Genomic DNA, 17,487 nt, shown 5'->3' with positions numbered 1-17,487 from the left:
GGCTGTGGTGCACTTGCTCACTCTCACTCTGCCAACACTTCTGCTCCACTGATCACACTGCAAGCACCTCCGTTATGTTGATTGCTGCTGCTCAACATTTCATCAGCCCCATCTCCTCCCTGGATCCACCTGTAGGCACTGATTCTAGATGTTTTTCCTTTGGGGTAAGTTTGTAATCGGAACTTTGTGTTCTCTCAGTGGGCTAAGATTTAAATTAAATGTGCTTTCAGGTGAGTGAGAGGGTCCCATCCTTACAAGACACGATCAATACATTTGGATTACTGAATCACAATATAACGCAGTTTCTAATTGAGAATTGAATTACCAACTGTAGGGGAGTCTATACATGTGTGGGGCTACAGAACTGAATTTTTACTTCAACCATGCTCCATATTTACACCTTTCCTGCATGTTTTACATTATTCAGTCAGGTTTTTGTGCAATCTGCCTTTTCCATTTCATCTCATTTCATTTCTGCATAAAGTATTTGACTGTTGACATCCATATTATTGCACAACATAAATATTTATTTCATACCCTGGCACAGAGCCATTGCAAACGCAGGCCCCACTTTGAAACCTGACTGCTGTATAACATCTTATACCTATGCAGCCTCTGAAACCTACATTTTGCACACACAGGCACATTTTACTTTCATGCGCTCACAACATTATTGTTTTTTCTGCCAAGCATAGGTCATTCCTTTCAAATACCACGCAACGTACATTACATGGAAATGTAACCACTGTGGAAAGGCTGGTCATGTAAACAATGTGCAGCCAGTTCTGCAAGGTTAAATTCAACGCCATTCAAGCTAACTTTAAAAGAATGACAAACACATCCCTGATCCCTACAGTTGCCCTGAAGATATATGCTTAATCTAATATTTATGCAATGCAAATTTTCCAAGTTAAAGCTAATTTCAAAACTTGGGATGCAAAAATGAAAACCTTGGGGCTACTTAACTAATTGACTTGCAAATGCATCTGTTACACTGTGAGCTAAATGGATGTCAATAGGTCAGGACAGAGGAAAAGGAAACCATTTTATTATGATCCACTCACCGACCAAATTGAAGCAGTTTTAGACTGTGCATAAGATCACATAGGCTACTAGTGTCAGATAAAGGAATCACAAATGTGTGCATCACCACTAAAAAGGACTCTGTGCTTCTTTTTTTTTTTAAACTGCTGATAAAACTGGTGGTTGGGTATCTTCCATCAGTCAACACAGCATATACACTCATTGCATCAACTAGCATTTCTGCACATGCCAGAACAATTTAGACAAAAAGCAACCAAAATCAATTAGTCGATGCAGAAGTGAGCACAACCCTCATGCAATCATCTCCATTTAACCAACAATGTACAGCACACTGTATATTATGAGAAACAAAAGCTTAGGCTACACAAGTGAGCCGAATAGGAAACACAGGCAGGCAACCGACTTCACCGTTTTACTGACATCTTCTCAGCAGATCAATGAACCAGTCCATGCGACTAATGAGACCCTATTCCTATTGCATTTGTCCAAACGTGGTGGCTTTTACAGCAAAAAATGTAAAAGAAATCAAAGCAAACTTGTGAAATGATTCATAAAACACTACTTTCAGAGACAGGGGTGGTTTAGATATAGAAAGCTCCCCCATGTTACAACGTGGCAAATGGCAACAGAGCACATAGTAGGTGCTGTTTAGTGTTTGAGCAGCTGAACTGATTTGGAATTTCAATCAATTTAATTAGAACATTTCACACAGTCTAAAAACACCAATAATGTTAAAAAAAAAACCCAACTGCAACTCACACAGAGCTCAGGCAGCGCGTGGCGCGTTACAAATAAAAACTTGTCATAATTCAGATGCAAACTGGAAAATGTTTTAGACGCACACACCGAACTGTTCACACCGGTCGGGAAACCACTTTTCCGAGCCAACTAAAAACACAGCTGCAAACACTGCATGTTGAGGCGCACACATTTCTTTTTTCCCCGAGGACTGACACCTCTTCTCCCGGTGAGGGTAATAAAACATCCGGCTCGTTAAGGAGTGCCTGTGCTGCGCTTACCTCTTGCCACAGTGGCCGGGACTTGCGCGCCGAGGAGCACGAGGATGCAAAAACTCAAGTAGCATCCTCCCGAAAACTGTCCCATCACTGCTCTGCTCGTGTCCCTCCCTCTCGGGTCTGGGGGCACTGGCCGCGGCTCTCCGGCATTTGTGGTCTGGCTCGTGGCACCTCTCAACGCGCTTCCGCGCCCCGACGGACGCTCTGCCCAGGTGTGGGGTTACGGTCGGTGTGCGCCGGGAGAGCCGTCAGCACACGGTATCGCAGTGCGGAGGGGAGAGGTGGGAAGTGGTGCGGAGCTTTCGGCTGTCGGCACTCTTCTTCTTCTTCTTCTGCGCGAGAGTGGAATAATTAGCCAGAGCGCGCGCGAGCGAGCCAACAGCTGTCGGCTTTCTGAGGGAGAGAGAGGAAGATGTAGAGAGGAAGAGGGTGACAGAGGGAGAGGAGGAGAGAGAGAGTGATCTTGTCCACGCCACTGTGGACCTGTTGAGAAATTACAAGGGTGCGCGTGTGCGTGAGAGCACGAGCCGGTGTTCGTGTGCGCGCATGTAAAGAAAGAAAACGTCTCCAAATGAGCCCTCTCTTCTTTTTCAGATGAATATATTGATATTTTCAGCCTGTTTTTTGGACACCCATGTCGTCACTGAAGTCGGCACCATTGCCTCGGAGCTCCTGCCAGTGGCATTATGTGGAAAATTAGGTTTTTCCTAATTAAAGTCTGTCTTCAGCCTATGAGCGCGTGGCCTCTGATTGGTATCCAATTGCCAATTAAGCAGACAGTAGCTCAGCTGAATGAGGGCTGCTCCTTTCCAACTGTCCCTTTTCCAAATGATTTCATTCATCTACATTGCAGGGATCAGCCTCACATTTGTGTCCCGAAGGAATACATTTTTGCATACATTACATTTTGGATTATTACAGAGGCACAGCCAGCCTTGTAACAATACTACTCTGTAAATACTCCATTACAAGCCCTGGATTCAAAAGTGTACTTTAAAATGAAAAATATAAATGTACTTTAAGTATAAAAGTAAAAGTACCTATTCTGCAGGTAAACTGGCTTCAGTCAGTGAGTTGTTTATAATACATTTTTTTTAAATAACCTCAGGTACTCAAGTGCAGTGACAGTATATGTACTTAGTTACTTTCCAGTATGCTGGAAAGGTAGTCTAATCAATACCAATGCATGATTCATTAAATAATCTCTGGTTTTGAAAGAATATTTTAATCTAAAACAAGTTAACTACTGGATGCCAGATGAATATGAAATAAAAATACAATATTTCCATCAGAAATGCAGTGGAGGGGAAGTGTAAAGCAACACTAAATGTAAATACTCCTGAAAAGCGCATCAAATTTGCCTTCAAGTGCAGGACTTGAATAAATCCTACCACTATGAGCTAGTCCTCTTCCTTACTATAGGAATATAGTGATGAGTCTCTGTGTTATTAACAGCTATTGATGTATAATGAGATGATATAGCCTTTTAATTAGGTTACTTAAAGTATCCACCTCCACAGGATCATTTTCACACTTGCTTATTGGAAGTATATGTTAGGACACACCACTTAGAACGCGTCTAACTTGGTTTTTGTCATGTAAATCACTGCAGTTTGACCTTCTCTTACACAATTACCCTATTGACCAGTTCAGTGGTTCATTTCCTAGATTACTTGCCAGGGGTCATTCTGTCAGGCAAGGTTAACTACTTGATGATATTTCTAAAGGGAGCAATAAACTGTCCATTAAATATTTGGGACGGCCTTAAGGCTATTGAGCAACCTGACAGACCGTGAACAGCAAAAAGATACAGAAAATGCTCTTCCTTTGTTGAATGAACTTCTTTTTTTATTATTTTGAAACAATCCGTATAGCCTTTCCATATCTTGAACAGACCGATTACTCCTGGAGATGCAGGATTTGCGACCGTTTGTAACTTGTGTTTCATATGTGATTGTGATGCAAAGCATGGGCTGCTGATTGACAATGAAAGAAGAGTAACTACATGTCCTTGGGCAGGTCCACAGAGTCTAACACTGCGCTATATTGTCCCTAAAATGCTCATGGGAATCGGCAAGTGTTCAAGCGCCACTGTGAGACAGGACGCTGTGGGTCGGATGAGAGTGGGACGACTAAAACAGCAGCTTTTGACTGTAACAAATCGACCCACGGGACCAAAAGATTTGGCTATGGAATATGGCAGTTCCTGCGTAGTTCAGAAGTGTCACTGCGATCCAACTGGATATAAAAGCTAATCACAAAATAAATAAATAAACAAATACATACATACATAATACATATCTTGTCCACTGAGGACAAGATAAAAGCCTGTTTACAGCCTTTAAAGATTTATTTCGCTCCATCCAGTGTACAGAGCAGACAGGGCCAAACAGTTGTACATTTCTTTGGTAGGTTTTTGTTATTTCCAAATCCAGACTTCTTGAATCTTTTGTAAAATGTTGTCTTTGAGGTATCTAATCATTATTTAATTCAGTCGCAGAAAAGCGTCTTGTCCTTAAGAATGACTTTTTTTCTTCTTATGAAAATCTATTGTGCAGTTCTTCATATTGGATCAAAACATTAAATTCGTGGCTGAAAACATGCTTCTGAGTGTGCTGAGAAAACTTTCTTTTATGGCCATGCTTGACAAGAGTGGGAAGGTGAGCATCGTTTTCACCTTCTAATAAAAGAACTATCCTGCAAGTGCACAGTAATGTAAATACACAGACTTGTATACTTGCAGTTAGATTCCAACAGTGTTTCTATAAGCAGTGAATGACATTCCAGTATTTACTGCTGCCTAGATTTTCTTGCTTTATGTACGTGATGAAGGGACACCCAGAGTGCAAGTGGAAGAGTCTGACAGAAATGTGCAAAACAAGCATTTTACCACATAAAGCATTTAAAAGAACAAAGTGAATAGCTCATCGCCACCAAGCTGCAACGGCATCAGCTTACAACAGCACTGAGTGACAAGCAAAAGCAGCCCACCTTATTGTCTTGTGTATATTGGAGATATTGGAGTGCATGGAACTTCCTCACTGCGTATTGCAGAGTGTGTATGCCGGTCTGAGCATTTACAGTCTTCTCACAACTCTGCGGGGCCTCCGCTGAGGAACAGTGAATGTCACTCATTTACTCAGTCACCTCACACTGTTTTTCAAAAGGGCCTCGACTGTGAGAATGATATTGTTTTTAATATGCAATGTTTTGCTGAGTTTGCATGTTTCTTGCAGCATCACAGCCATGCTTCACAATAATAGTGATACTCAAAGTCAGACTTGAATGGTGCCAGTTCCACTTTTTTTTTTTTTTTTTATAACAGGAAAAACTCCAGAGTAGCAAGTGAAGGTTAAAGGTTTCTTCCTAGTGTTTGGCCACGACTGTAGCTTAACCATGATACTGAGAAAGGGAGAATTTTATAAACCTTGGCACTGGATGTTTAACTCCTCAAGGTACATTTGAGTGCATCACTTGAAAAGTAGTTAAGAAATGATTGACAGTTACTCACCGACTCTCCTTCCAGCAAACTTGGAGTTTTGAACCAGCAACCCCCCCACTCATAAGATCACAAGCCCATCATTCCCCAGGGCTTGGCAATATTGTAATGCTTATTCAATATACGACACGTGAGCTGATACTGAAATAATGGTCCTTCTTCTATTCACCATTGTTCTTTGTTGTTTAGATGTTATGAGGATGCGAATAGCCAAAAGGTGCAATTATGTAACAAAAGAGGAAAGAAAATCAATGTATCGGATGTATTTTATACCCAACTCAGTGGTATGGTGCTAACTATTCATATATCAGTCACTGTAATCCATAATGGAAGAGCCTAGACAAAAGCATACAATAGCATTATTTATTGAACCCATCACTCACACAGCTCATGGTTACCCTTAGGAAGCCTTATATGTCACCAACACTATATTAATTCTTAATGTTTGTGCTAAATAACTCCTGCACTATGTTGCATTTCTAACTTCTTTTTTAATGAATACAAGACACAACTATTAATTATCAATTATCAAATTCAGAAGAAAGACACATTAAGTGCCGATTACACTGAACACATACTCGACAGTACCTATCAGGATACACCAGCATGTCACAAACATGCAAGCCTAAAGATTTCAGAAGTCAAGTGGAGGTCTAAACTAAAAAGTACATTTTCTGATCTGTCTTGTTAAAGATCTTGCTGCAGGCATTCTGACTCAACTGCAGATGATCTTGAGCTTTCTGTTGTGAGAAGCAAATGTGCAATAATTGATTCAAGATTAGATAAGGGCCTGATCTCCTTGTATCAAGGCACAGACGCAGGCAGTAGCGCATGCTCACAGTGCAAGCTCATTTGGGCGTGAACGAGCGGTGGTAATTTCATGATCAGAGGGAAGGGATATCCACTTCTACTGTAGTTGTGAAAGGAGTTATATAAGGAGGTATACTTTAACAGTGGATGTGGTAGGGAGCTGGTCAATAAAGTCGGGTCTTTTCATCTCTCGTACAGTAAAAGCAGTGCACCTCCCACCAGGACATAATGGAAGCCATATAATGGAAAGGAGAGTCAACGCCAGCTTCTCCAGAGAGGTAAATCATGCTCTTGTGTGGGAGGTGCAGAGGCACCTCATATGCAAATATATGGCACCATAACTGTGAATGCACGCCCCAAATATGGATATACAACACCCCAAATTTCTTGCCAACACAGATTGTGTTCTTGTTGAGGCTGCCTTTATTTCTTAATTTATTCCTGAACTGCTGACTGAAGACACTGATTCACAAAAGAACCGCATAGAAAGACTCATCTGTTCCTTCTGTTCCATGAGCACTGATCAAACGTTCAGGTGGTAACTTCAATTTATTTATTTTTTTTAAAAATCGGAGCCAAGAACAACACAAAATTTCAACCTCACCTCAATGTTGTGTGTGTATTACACAAAATGACATCGCATCAAATGTTTGACATCAACATGATGAAACAGTGCCCCCTTACAGTTTGGCTGTAATAAGCACTGTGACAGCCAACCCTGCTCTCCCCTAAATGAAACAGATAATATGTAGAAAAACATCTGGTTTCTTTAACTCCTCCTAGTTGTCCTGATGGTTTTTACAAGAATCTACCCCCCGCCCCAACCCCTCAATTTAAAACAACCCCAATCAGAGCCAGGAGAAGTGCCAATCACCGCTAGTCTGCATGCGAGCTTTGCAAGCATTCATCTATCATAGCGCTAAATGTAAATTCATTCAAATTTTGCAGTACTACTTAATGTGACTGGAAAACATTAGCTAAGTAAACAAGTTAATATGAAGCAGGGTGGGCTGATGACTTTCCACAACATGCAGCACGCTCTCATGTGCACCCAGAATGGCAGGCACACAGACATGGTCATAAAGAGTCAGACAGGCTCCAGGAAGGATATTGGGAATTTTTTTGACAGCACACCAGGATTTGTCCCGATATGCCAGATGGCCAGTGCCCCCCTGATGTGCAGCTCAGATTACCGTTCATCCAGAGAGACGGTAACGTTTCTCATACAGGTAATGAAACTACAGTTATTTCGAGCTATGTGGAGTATAGTTTGTGTTTCCTACTGCCTTCCTACTGTGTTTCCTACTTTGAAAAAGTACACATTTGATCAACACAATGTGCATCACATGTCAGTCACAATTTTTATCCCATGGTTCAGTGTTGAAATAATAAATGACTGACTGAAGGGCTTTGGAGGACAGGGACAGACCTGGAGGTTGCTCTTTCAAATTATTTCAACCTCTTTCAAAGTCCACTCTCCTCTCATTGTTACCAAATGCAGATTTAACTTACTAATTGAATAAAGTGGCATTCAAGCAGTCAATTGGCTTAATATTCAGTGCAGTCATCCAAAATGGCTCTGTTGCCAATACTACATATGAAGTCATAGTCTGATTAATCTATTTGCATGACTTCATGAACTGACAGCTCTCAGTGTAATCCTTCTTGCAGGCCTAAAATGCCATAATTAGTTCTTTAATGATATAAAATTGAATAGCTGGAAGACTTCAGTGATGCCTCTTGTAAGACTGGTGGCTTTCACATACTGTATCACTGATACTTTACCCAGTTGTTTGATGTGAAGGCAATAAATGCAGTAAGAATTTACATTCTGAATGATGGCTTTCCACTGTTTATCTTAGAGGCCAGCACATAAGCAGTTTGAAACACTGGCATCTTACAGTAAGTGCAACTCAGTGATAACTGAATTAATCAGCATAATGATATAGTGTAATGGTACAATTCTTTCCTTTAAGCAGACTGAGCTCTAACCAGTGGACTTTGTGTTTCCTGGTATCACTCACTATCTGGGATATGCTTGTAACATGAAACAGAAACCTGTTTCCATTCATATCCATTATCATTACCAGGCTCGTATTCAGGTTTGGTTACCTCAACAGTTGAGGATGTTTGGTTTCTGGTTTTTTCCTTTTGGTTCTTATCTTGTGGCTGTGTTTGGCCTTGCAAGACTGCCACATATTGTCTGGAGCACAGTGTAGAGTAGCAGCAGGGTTAAGCAGTAGCATGTTAAGAAAAAGTTATAATTCTAAAATTAAACACTGCTACTGTCCTCTAACAATCACTCCAGAAAAACGTATTAATCTTTAGAAAGACAGACAGTAAAACACATTTTCTAACGTCCATTATTTGCCATGTATTTGCATTCCGGTGGCAATGTAAGAGGTGTGGAGAGCCTACTTATTTAGCCCAAACTGGCACAGGCTTGGTGAGGTTTTGGAGAACACAAATGATCTCTTTGCAATCCTGTTTGGCACTAAACCCCCAAAATGCAGAAGCAGATAGCAAACAGTAATTTTGATAGCCCTAAATTTGAATAAAACACCCGTTTAACTCAGAGATAAAAGATGTTAAGACTGGTACAGTTTTTTTTTTAATCAAGCAGGTATTACTGAAGCTAGCGTAAATATTCTGTAACAATAAAGCAGCTCTGACATTTCTGTTTATGCTAAAGGCTGACTAGAGGAGGGAGGGAGACTGTTCCTATTTTGATGAGGCAGCAAATACACATAGAGCACAGCAGGTTATCTGTGACCGCTGTGTCCTTATAAACACAAAGCGATTATGCTGAAGACGCGATAGAAACATTTAACCAACGCGTCCTTGCTTTTCTCCGCGGTGTTCTGCTGGCCTTCGGGCAAAAGCAGTTCAACAAAATAACAGATAGAAAGATAGATAGCTAGATTATGCAGAGGCATTGTGTGGGAGGTTTTACTGTTCTGTTTTTCTTGTGTGGTAAAACTGGCTCAGTCTTGTTACACTAATGGAGATTATAAAACATCCATAACTTCACATAGTCTCACTTATTTAAAGTTTACAGACTGAGACAAAGGCAGAAATAGCTATCTGCAAAAAAAAAATTAAAAATTACTGTTTTATATTCTTATGGTGCACCGTATATTTCATTGGCTCCAGATGTCCCCCCCCCCCCCATTCTGTCTTCCTGTTTAATAGATATCTTTGAACGAATAACATTTGTTACAGTAACAAGAGTGAATGTAATTCATTTGCTCGCCCGCTGGCTAACTGTGGGTGGAAGCTAAAGATTACAGTGTTGGGGAGGGACAATAAAATCAGTGTATGCATGTATGCAGTGTATCAGTACATTCTGTGGAGTGTTTTTAAACATCATTAATGTTTCTCGTACTTAGGTTTTTCTTTTATCCCAAGTATTATCCTTTGCTACATTTTAAATCGCATCCATTACAGCGTAAAGACAAAAGTCACATAAAATATTCATGATAAACAGGGTGAGAATGGAGTAGAGGAAAGATGCCAAATCAGCAGGTAGCTGCTGGTCCGTGTGCAGCGTCGGGAGGGGAGAGAGGAGTCACTGCGCTCAGCTGATGATTGGAAATTCACACATGTTGACTGTGTTCATTCATTGGCCGAGTGTGAGGGGAGCTGCACCTAAGCCGGGCCTAGTGGTCTGTGAACAGTACAACGGTGAACAATAATGCAATTAAGGATAAAGTCATTGGTCTTTCGGTAAGGTTAACATTGTTCTACCTCAACATAGTTTAAAAAAAAAAGCTTGCCTCTAACTTAATTAATGATTTAATGCACCAACCGGCAAGCACTCTAAGTGACCCAAATCAAACACACCCAAGATGCTGCGCTGATAAATGTATTCTGGGTTTGGCAACTGCTGAAATGCAAATTCTACATTCATTGACTGGTTATAATGTGCTTAGAGAATGAGCACAGAGAGAAGCTGAATCTGGAGCAAATAGTTGAGGACTTCAGGTTGCTCAAGGCTCTCAGAAAGGCATTCAGACAGGTGAGTACACTCCCCAAGATACATTTAATGGTACCTTCAAAGCTTCAGCTTGTGGTTAGGACACGTGAAGTTGTGTACATGATATGTTTGATATGCGTTCAAGGGGCAACGTCATGAGAACGCTGCTCCTTGGCAACATGGATGCCAAAAGAATCCTCGTTGTCGGCATCTAGAAACTGAAGCTAACACTTTAGCTACCTAGTGTACAGAAACTGATAAATAAAGCGATAAAATCATTAATATTTACTCATGATTCTACTGCAAGTCTCACTTGTCCAGTTTTTCTTCTCCCTTTTCAGACATTAATTGTTTATATTTATTTCAAGCTTGCACATCTCCACTCTCCCTTGTTATGTACGTGGTTATATATCCTGGTCATATATGTTGACCACTGTTAAATGATCAACGAGTACTCAGACTAAAGGTAGCATTCTGCTTTGTGTTTCCATCCATATCTTTGTATTTGTCTGTTCAAATCTGTAGAATGACAGAGGAGGATTTTGTTAACGTCCTCCTGAATAAAAACATGTTGAACGAAAAAATTTGGAACTAAAGTATGTGTTCTTACGTAGTGTTTGCCTCTCAGATCTGTCTGCTCAGACCTTGAGGAGAGAGAAAAGTCTTTAAGTATAAATGATTATCTAGGCACAAATCACTTTCAAGGCCAGAGATGCATGTGCACAAGAAGAAGAGACATGTATATGTGCATGAATGTCTGTGTGTGTGGTTATGGAATAAGGATGCACTTGGTACAACACAAAGAGTCATTGCCCTCAAGCAGTGGGCTCAAGCCTTAGAGAGCCATTCCAGTGACAGGGTCGGGGGTCCATGGAGCTAATCAGACCCCTGGGACATGCTCTCAGGCAGCGGTTTTTGTTGTTGATACTTGGGTATTCTGTACACATAAGGACAAAGAGGGATAAAGTTAGACTCAAGGTCTTACTCTCCCCCTGCTCATTGTCCACCTTTGGCTACATGTAGTGGCCAACTGCAGGGGTTCATGAGCTTGTATGTGCGAACATGGAAAGTTGACCGCTTTCTCTTAATTGCAAATAGTCTCATGTCTCTGAATTGATTGACTCCGTATGTTATCATATACATGAAGCAACATTGCTGAAAAAAGTGGCTACTGTGGTCATAAGAGCGACATCACATTTGCACTGACGAACTAGACACATTACTTAAAAATGCAAAGTATTGTATTCTACTTGAAGGAAGCACTTTATAGCTCAACTCAAATGCAGTATTGGAGCCATTTAGAAACTCCATAATCATGCAAGAACATTATCACTGTTCAAAATCAAAGAACCAGATCCCTCCGAGATGTCTCTCAGGCAACTCTTTCTGTTGTTGATGCTGGAGATTCTCCACACACAAGGACACAAAAGATACATAGTTGGTCTGAAGGTCATTTCTTTCCACTGCTCATCGACTATATTTGAGTGAACACTATTTGCAGTACACAGCTATCAGAATGTGGCTTTAAACAGTGTAGCTGGTTCAAGGTGAACTGAAAAGGAGGCAACAAATGTTTCTATGTAATCAAATGAAAACTGGGTAATTATCCAACATTTACTCGTGATTACACACTGATTCAGAGGACTGTTACCACATTATGTGAACTAAAAGCTCATTTCAGCTACAGTATGTATAATTGTCCATCAACACATGTAATCTAATTCTAAATTGAGTGTAATGTCAAAAATGACACTGCATTTTTAGACACTTATTATAGGATGCCTTGAATAAATTAATTTCATATGCTGAGAATTAATATTAAAGCAACTCTGGCATTTGGTTTAAGATGCTCAGCACTTAACGGATCCACTTGATCATTTCCAGGAATAATCATTAATTAATCAAATCAATCATTTGTTTATTCGTGAATAAATGATACCTGATAAATCAAGATACTTGATGCAGAAATCATATATAAATCCAAAACCACAGCAGTCCTACTCTATTTAAACGTGGAGTAAAGGGATAGCGTCCTCTGTATAAATGCTACTGCAAAATTACATTTTAGTTAAAGTATCATATCATCGCTTGAGAGCAGTGAAGAAGTATTAATTTTTACACTGAGTGTTCTTGCTTCACCTACACAAATAGACATAAAAATGTGTACATACAATATGTTATAATTAACATCTTTCCATCCAAGATCACACCACCACGGCTAGAGAACAACACAAAAGTTAAGAAATAAGAAAATAGAATGTTGCTCACACCAGAATCCTATTGGAAACATTTCCACTCAAGCAAGTCTGCACAGATATACCACTTCTTGTGTTTATGGAAATCAAATGTCAAAATTGACTAACTGGATTCCTCCAAAGCCTTTCCTGTAATCTTGCCCTGAAGCTTCTGACATTCATGCAAAGGTGAAGGCAAACTATCTTTGGTGATTGGTGCAATTTTGCCATAGGGGTTAGAGCAACTGCCAATCAGCGGTCTTGCAATATAGCTCAGATTTTGATCCAGATTTCCTCTGTCAAGTGTACCATGTTCTCAGGAACCAGAAGAAGAAAGCAAAAGCAGGAGAGTAAATCTAGAATAGGCATGAACACATACATCATGTGCCAGATCAAAGCTTATTTTAAGTTATGTTTGTCTTGACTATGAGAGTCTGATGACATTCATATTCATTGTGTATAAGTGCATGTGGAAAAATTCTGCAGAAAATGCCCATAGGTGCGTGGTTAATAATGCAGGTCAAGGATGAAATGCAATAACTGACAAATATAAACTGCCTTAAAGAAATTCTTAGACTGTACACGTGTTTTTGTTCTTTAGTTTGTTCTCATAGCAATAACAATAAGTACAACTTAGATTAAAATAGGCTGCGTTCCTGCACTCCTCCTACTGTAACATGTCCTTAGTATGGCTTACTTATTTTAGATTTTCTGAGAGTTTATAATCAAGCTTTTAACACGTAGTGCATGAACACGTGTAAACATGGTACAATAGAGAGGAAAACATGCTCCCTTGTTTCAGGAGAGAACAGCTACATGTCTACTAAATATCCATAGCATCCTTCAGTGTTGACACATTTGAGTACATGTGAGTTTGTTAGTCAAACTGTAAAAGTAAACTGCATGCAGACAAAAAAGAAAAATCAAACTGGGCTCACTGCCAATAGTGCCGGTGGCAGTGTGTATCTTAAAACAGCATAAAGATATCTCAGAACAAAGTTCAGATCATGTATCTCGTCCTCTGAGACCAATTATCTGTTTCTCCCTCTTAACCACAGAACTCTCAATTTCCTCTCATTTCAAAACAAAACACAACAAATTGTGCGAGGAGATGAATGGATTATTGTGTGAGGCAGCTCTGAACTCGAAATATAACATTTGAGAAAAGTTGACAGTAAATATACAAAGAAAAAAAATTGATTTTTAGTGTAGCAGCATATTTCCTGTTTTTACAAATACAAACAATATTTTCATATGATCAAAGAAACACTGAACACCTTCTTGAAGTTGGATTGTGTATGATTAATACATTTTGCATCATGCTGCTACCTGTAGCTCTGAAGAAAAATAACCACGTTGTTTTGCAAAGAACACTGGCCAACATGGCTGAGCATATTTCTGCTCTCTGGTCCTCCTTCTTTGCTTTTGATGCCGAACAAAAGAGTCATGTGTGTGTGATCATATAATCCGTGCTGTTAAATTAAGTATAGAATTAAGAATACAAAAAGGCCCACACATCAGCAATATGCAACACTTACCCCTGGACAAAAGTGAAAATCTAAGTACATTGCAAGGTCTTAAATCAGTGCCTGACAGCTCAGGTGTTTTGCTCGTGTTCCATTGTGATTTGCACCTCTGGGAGACGGAATGACACCTTTTACCCTCCTTCCACCGTCAACCTTGAACGGGGAAATCAGAGGAGGGATTGGGATTGGCTCCAACCCAAACTTGAATAGTCATCTGTCCTCCCCAATCAGTCGGCCTTTCTCTCTTAAAACAAGGGCAAAGTCTGGAGTGAAAACAAACAGCGATAAAACACAGGTGTCAGTGTAAAGCAAAAGAGAAGCTGATCTTGCCAAAAGCTCCAGGGGTTAACAGAAAGCATCCTACCCTTGTTGGATGCACCATCGCTGGAGAAATAAATGTTAAGGCAGTAGCTCCTGAACACATGTTGAGATATGAAGTAATGGATTGTGTTCACCATTAATGACAGTGAGTAGCTCTTTAGCAAAGTCATGTGCCGGGCAGCGTAGATTTCATTCAAATCAGTAATGGAAAAAAATGATTATGTGAAAGGTGTCACTCAGAGAGAAAAGTTCACAGATAATATCACTGACTTTGGAGCTCCTCTTAGTCAAACACTACTTAGAACTGTCTTTCAGAGAATTGTTTTGGTGGTGCCACCCACTGTGCACTGCCTGTATAGTGCAAATGACACAGGTTTAATCTTGCATATAAACCATGACTCCAACATAACGTGGAGGTTCTACTGAACACAACAACATAGTTCAGAAACAACACAAATTATCTCCAATGTAAGCAACAGCACACTAAACAAAAACCTTTACTATGGGATTGATTTAACGTTACATAACATTATTACTTGTGTAAAGTACTAGAAACTGCAAAGAGAGGGAAAAGTAGCACATCCTCCCACAGACTGCAGAAAATGTTCTTTCTATTTCACGATAAGAAATATTAAGGCTGTCATGGAAATTACTGATGAGAGCTCCGATAGCATTTTGGGTACAAATTCAAGATGTTCATCTAGATACATCCCAATCCTATCCAGACTTATGGTCCAAACAGACGACAGAACAGAACAGAAAGCAACACACAGGGCAGATGTGGGTTTAATCACGAGAGGTCCTCATTTGACACTCGTTCACTGCTAATGGGCCTGTATTTTGAGGAAAATAGCCTGGTCACAGTTAGCCTATTTGACCCCAGTGACACTGAATCAGAATGCCTCCACTGCAATGATAATGAGCTGCACGGGGGTCTTTTGTGCATCCCCGTTAAAAAGACAGAACAAAAGGAATTATGACTGCATGAAATAAAGAATTATCTTCTTTTTTGCCTGAAATAAGCTGCTGTGATAATTCTTCAGTTCTTTTATTTCACTTGAATTGTCCAATGTGCGTCCATCGAATGTAATCAGCATTCATTTCTGCACATAAACACGCTTGGTTTTTGATCCACATGCTTCCAGCGGAGCACCTGTATGTTTTGTTTCATGCAGCCTTGCAGATCACTGAAGACTTTCATTTTTTTGACTGCAGCTGGTTAAACAAAGACAATGATGCCACATTTTCTCAGCAGACTACAAAAAAACATACAAAACAAAAGGCTGTGAAAGCTTCATCAAAGTCTAACGTGACGGACCCACAAATTAGCAGCTGAATGATACGGGACACACATTGTTTCCAATATGTCCATGCCAAGAGAAAGAAAGAAAAAATAGACAAGAGACGGTGGACATTCAAAGGATATTTGAAGAGGAAAAATCCACAACTTGAGTCCTTGAACAGAAGCATTGTAGAAAAAAAAAGAGTTCAGGTAATTTAGTTCAGGGCTGATATTCATAGTTAAGTTTCACTCTCCTGCTCTGCCAAAGAAGTGCTCCTGTATAAATAAAGTCATCATTTCAAAATACCAACTACAAAATAATACATTTAACAGTAAAATGAATCAATCATTCACCACAGAACACAGTTACTATTTCTTACATGAGATTCCTTGCTGTATTATTTATGTAACTTTTCCGAAATGGACTTTTCATTTTGCACTGCAGTATTTTCTGTTGCTGATGCCACGTTCACGTCATCTAACGTGGACGGTCTGAGGGGTTAACAATACTGCACATTTACAGTATAACACTATATGCTTCAAAGTTGGGTTTAATTCACTTAAATGACACATCTGGGGGGTCATTTGTTTAGTTTTGAAGCGCTTCCTTTGTTACTAAGAGGGAGGCTGGATAGACAGTACTGTGCTAAAGTCTCAGACAGGTGTAAAGTAAGAACACTTTCAAAAATATAACATTTATTTCATATTTGAAGGCAAAGGGTGGTCACACCAAATACCGATTTGATTACAATGTTTCTTCTGTTCGCTCACTTTGCATTTTGTAAATTGATAAAAACAATCACATTTTACTGTATCTGAACTTTTTGATAATTTCAGGTTTCATTGTGGTCATTACAATACTTAAATACTAAACATGATTATTCTCATAAGTAATGAACTTCAGATAACCCAGAGTCTGATATGTCCTGCATACAGTTTAACCCTTAAGGGTCATCCACAGTGATGACGATGCAAGCATCTACGCTGATGAATTATAGTTATGGAAACTTTGTCACTCTGTACTACCATTACTTGCTAGAGAACTTAGTCACCTGAACATAAACACGTTGTTTTAAGGCACTGGTTGAGCTGATTCTGTCCTTCTTCTCGGCAGGACAAACTAAATTTCTCAGTGCAACTTGCAATTCTCCAATAATCTGAACATGAAAAAAAACATTTCAATCTTTGAAATTGAAATATAGCCCCAAACAGTCACGGGTACAAACACGTCCAGTACCATACCTAATGCATGGCAGGTTGTAGAAAATTGTGCTTCGTTTAAGCACAAATTTGTAGCCTCTGCTATCCAGAACGGCTTTTATGGTGAATCAAATACAACTCTGGTCTCATGATAGCCCATAACTCCGGTTACTGGATCTTATCTATGAAAAATGCACAATCTGGTACAAATGCATTTCTATGAGATACACAATTTATCTATCTTCTACAGTGTTTTGAGGTTGATTTTCTAATAGGTATCTATATAGTGAAGTCTGGGTTACTGTGGTACTGATCGGTCCATCTCTTACAGAAACCATCGGAACTGAAGCTCTTCCTCTATAAAAGAACACGTACTTCATGTGGGGCTTCATAATCAGTCACAGCAACAAGAGCTCAGTGAAAAATTCTTTATAATATGGAAGTAAACATGAACAAAGTCATCTGGTAATATTGGTGTCAAATCCCTTCCTTATTAAGAAATGATAAAGCATACACAATAACCTTGAGAGAGCCTAACCCAACAATCAGCCAGAGTGATGGATGAACTCGACTGTGGAA

At 39.7% G+C, this 17,487-nt stretch overlaps 1 protein-coding gene across 1 annotated transcript in view; it reads right to left on the bottom strand.

Moving 5' to 3' along the window:
- Nucleotides 1-2,148, bottom strand: part of LOC139218714 (netrin receptor UNC5D-like) — a 140,045-nt gene extending 137,897 nt beyond the window's left edge. Inside the window, exon 1 of the mRNA XM_070850381.1 lies at nucleotides 2,064-2,148. Within this exon, the coding sequence (XP_070706482.1) occupies nucleotides 2,064-2,148 (85 nt within the window). The remainder of the gene's footprint in view (nucleotides 1-2,063) is intronic.
- Nucleotides 2,149-17,487: the final 15,339 nt, after the last annotated feature.

This window comes from Pempheris klunzingeri, chromosome 19 (assembly GCF_042242105.1).
Source record: "Pempheris klunzingeri isolate RE-2024b chromosome 19, fPemKlu1.hap1, whole genome shotgun sequence".
Lineage (NCBI taxonomy): Eukaryota > Metazoa > Chordata > Actinopteri > Acropomatiformes > Pempheridae > Pempheris > Pempheris klunzingeri.
The sequence above is the reverse complement of the archived record's forward strand: the minus strand, read 5'-3'. Positions and strand labels throughout refer to the sequence as shown.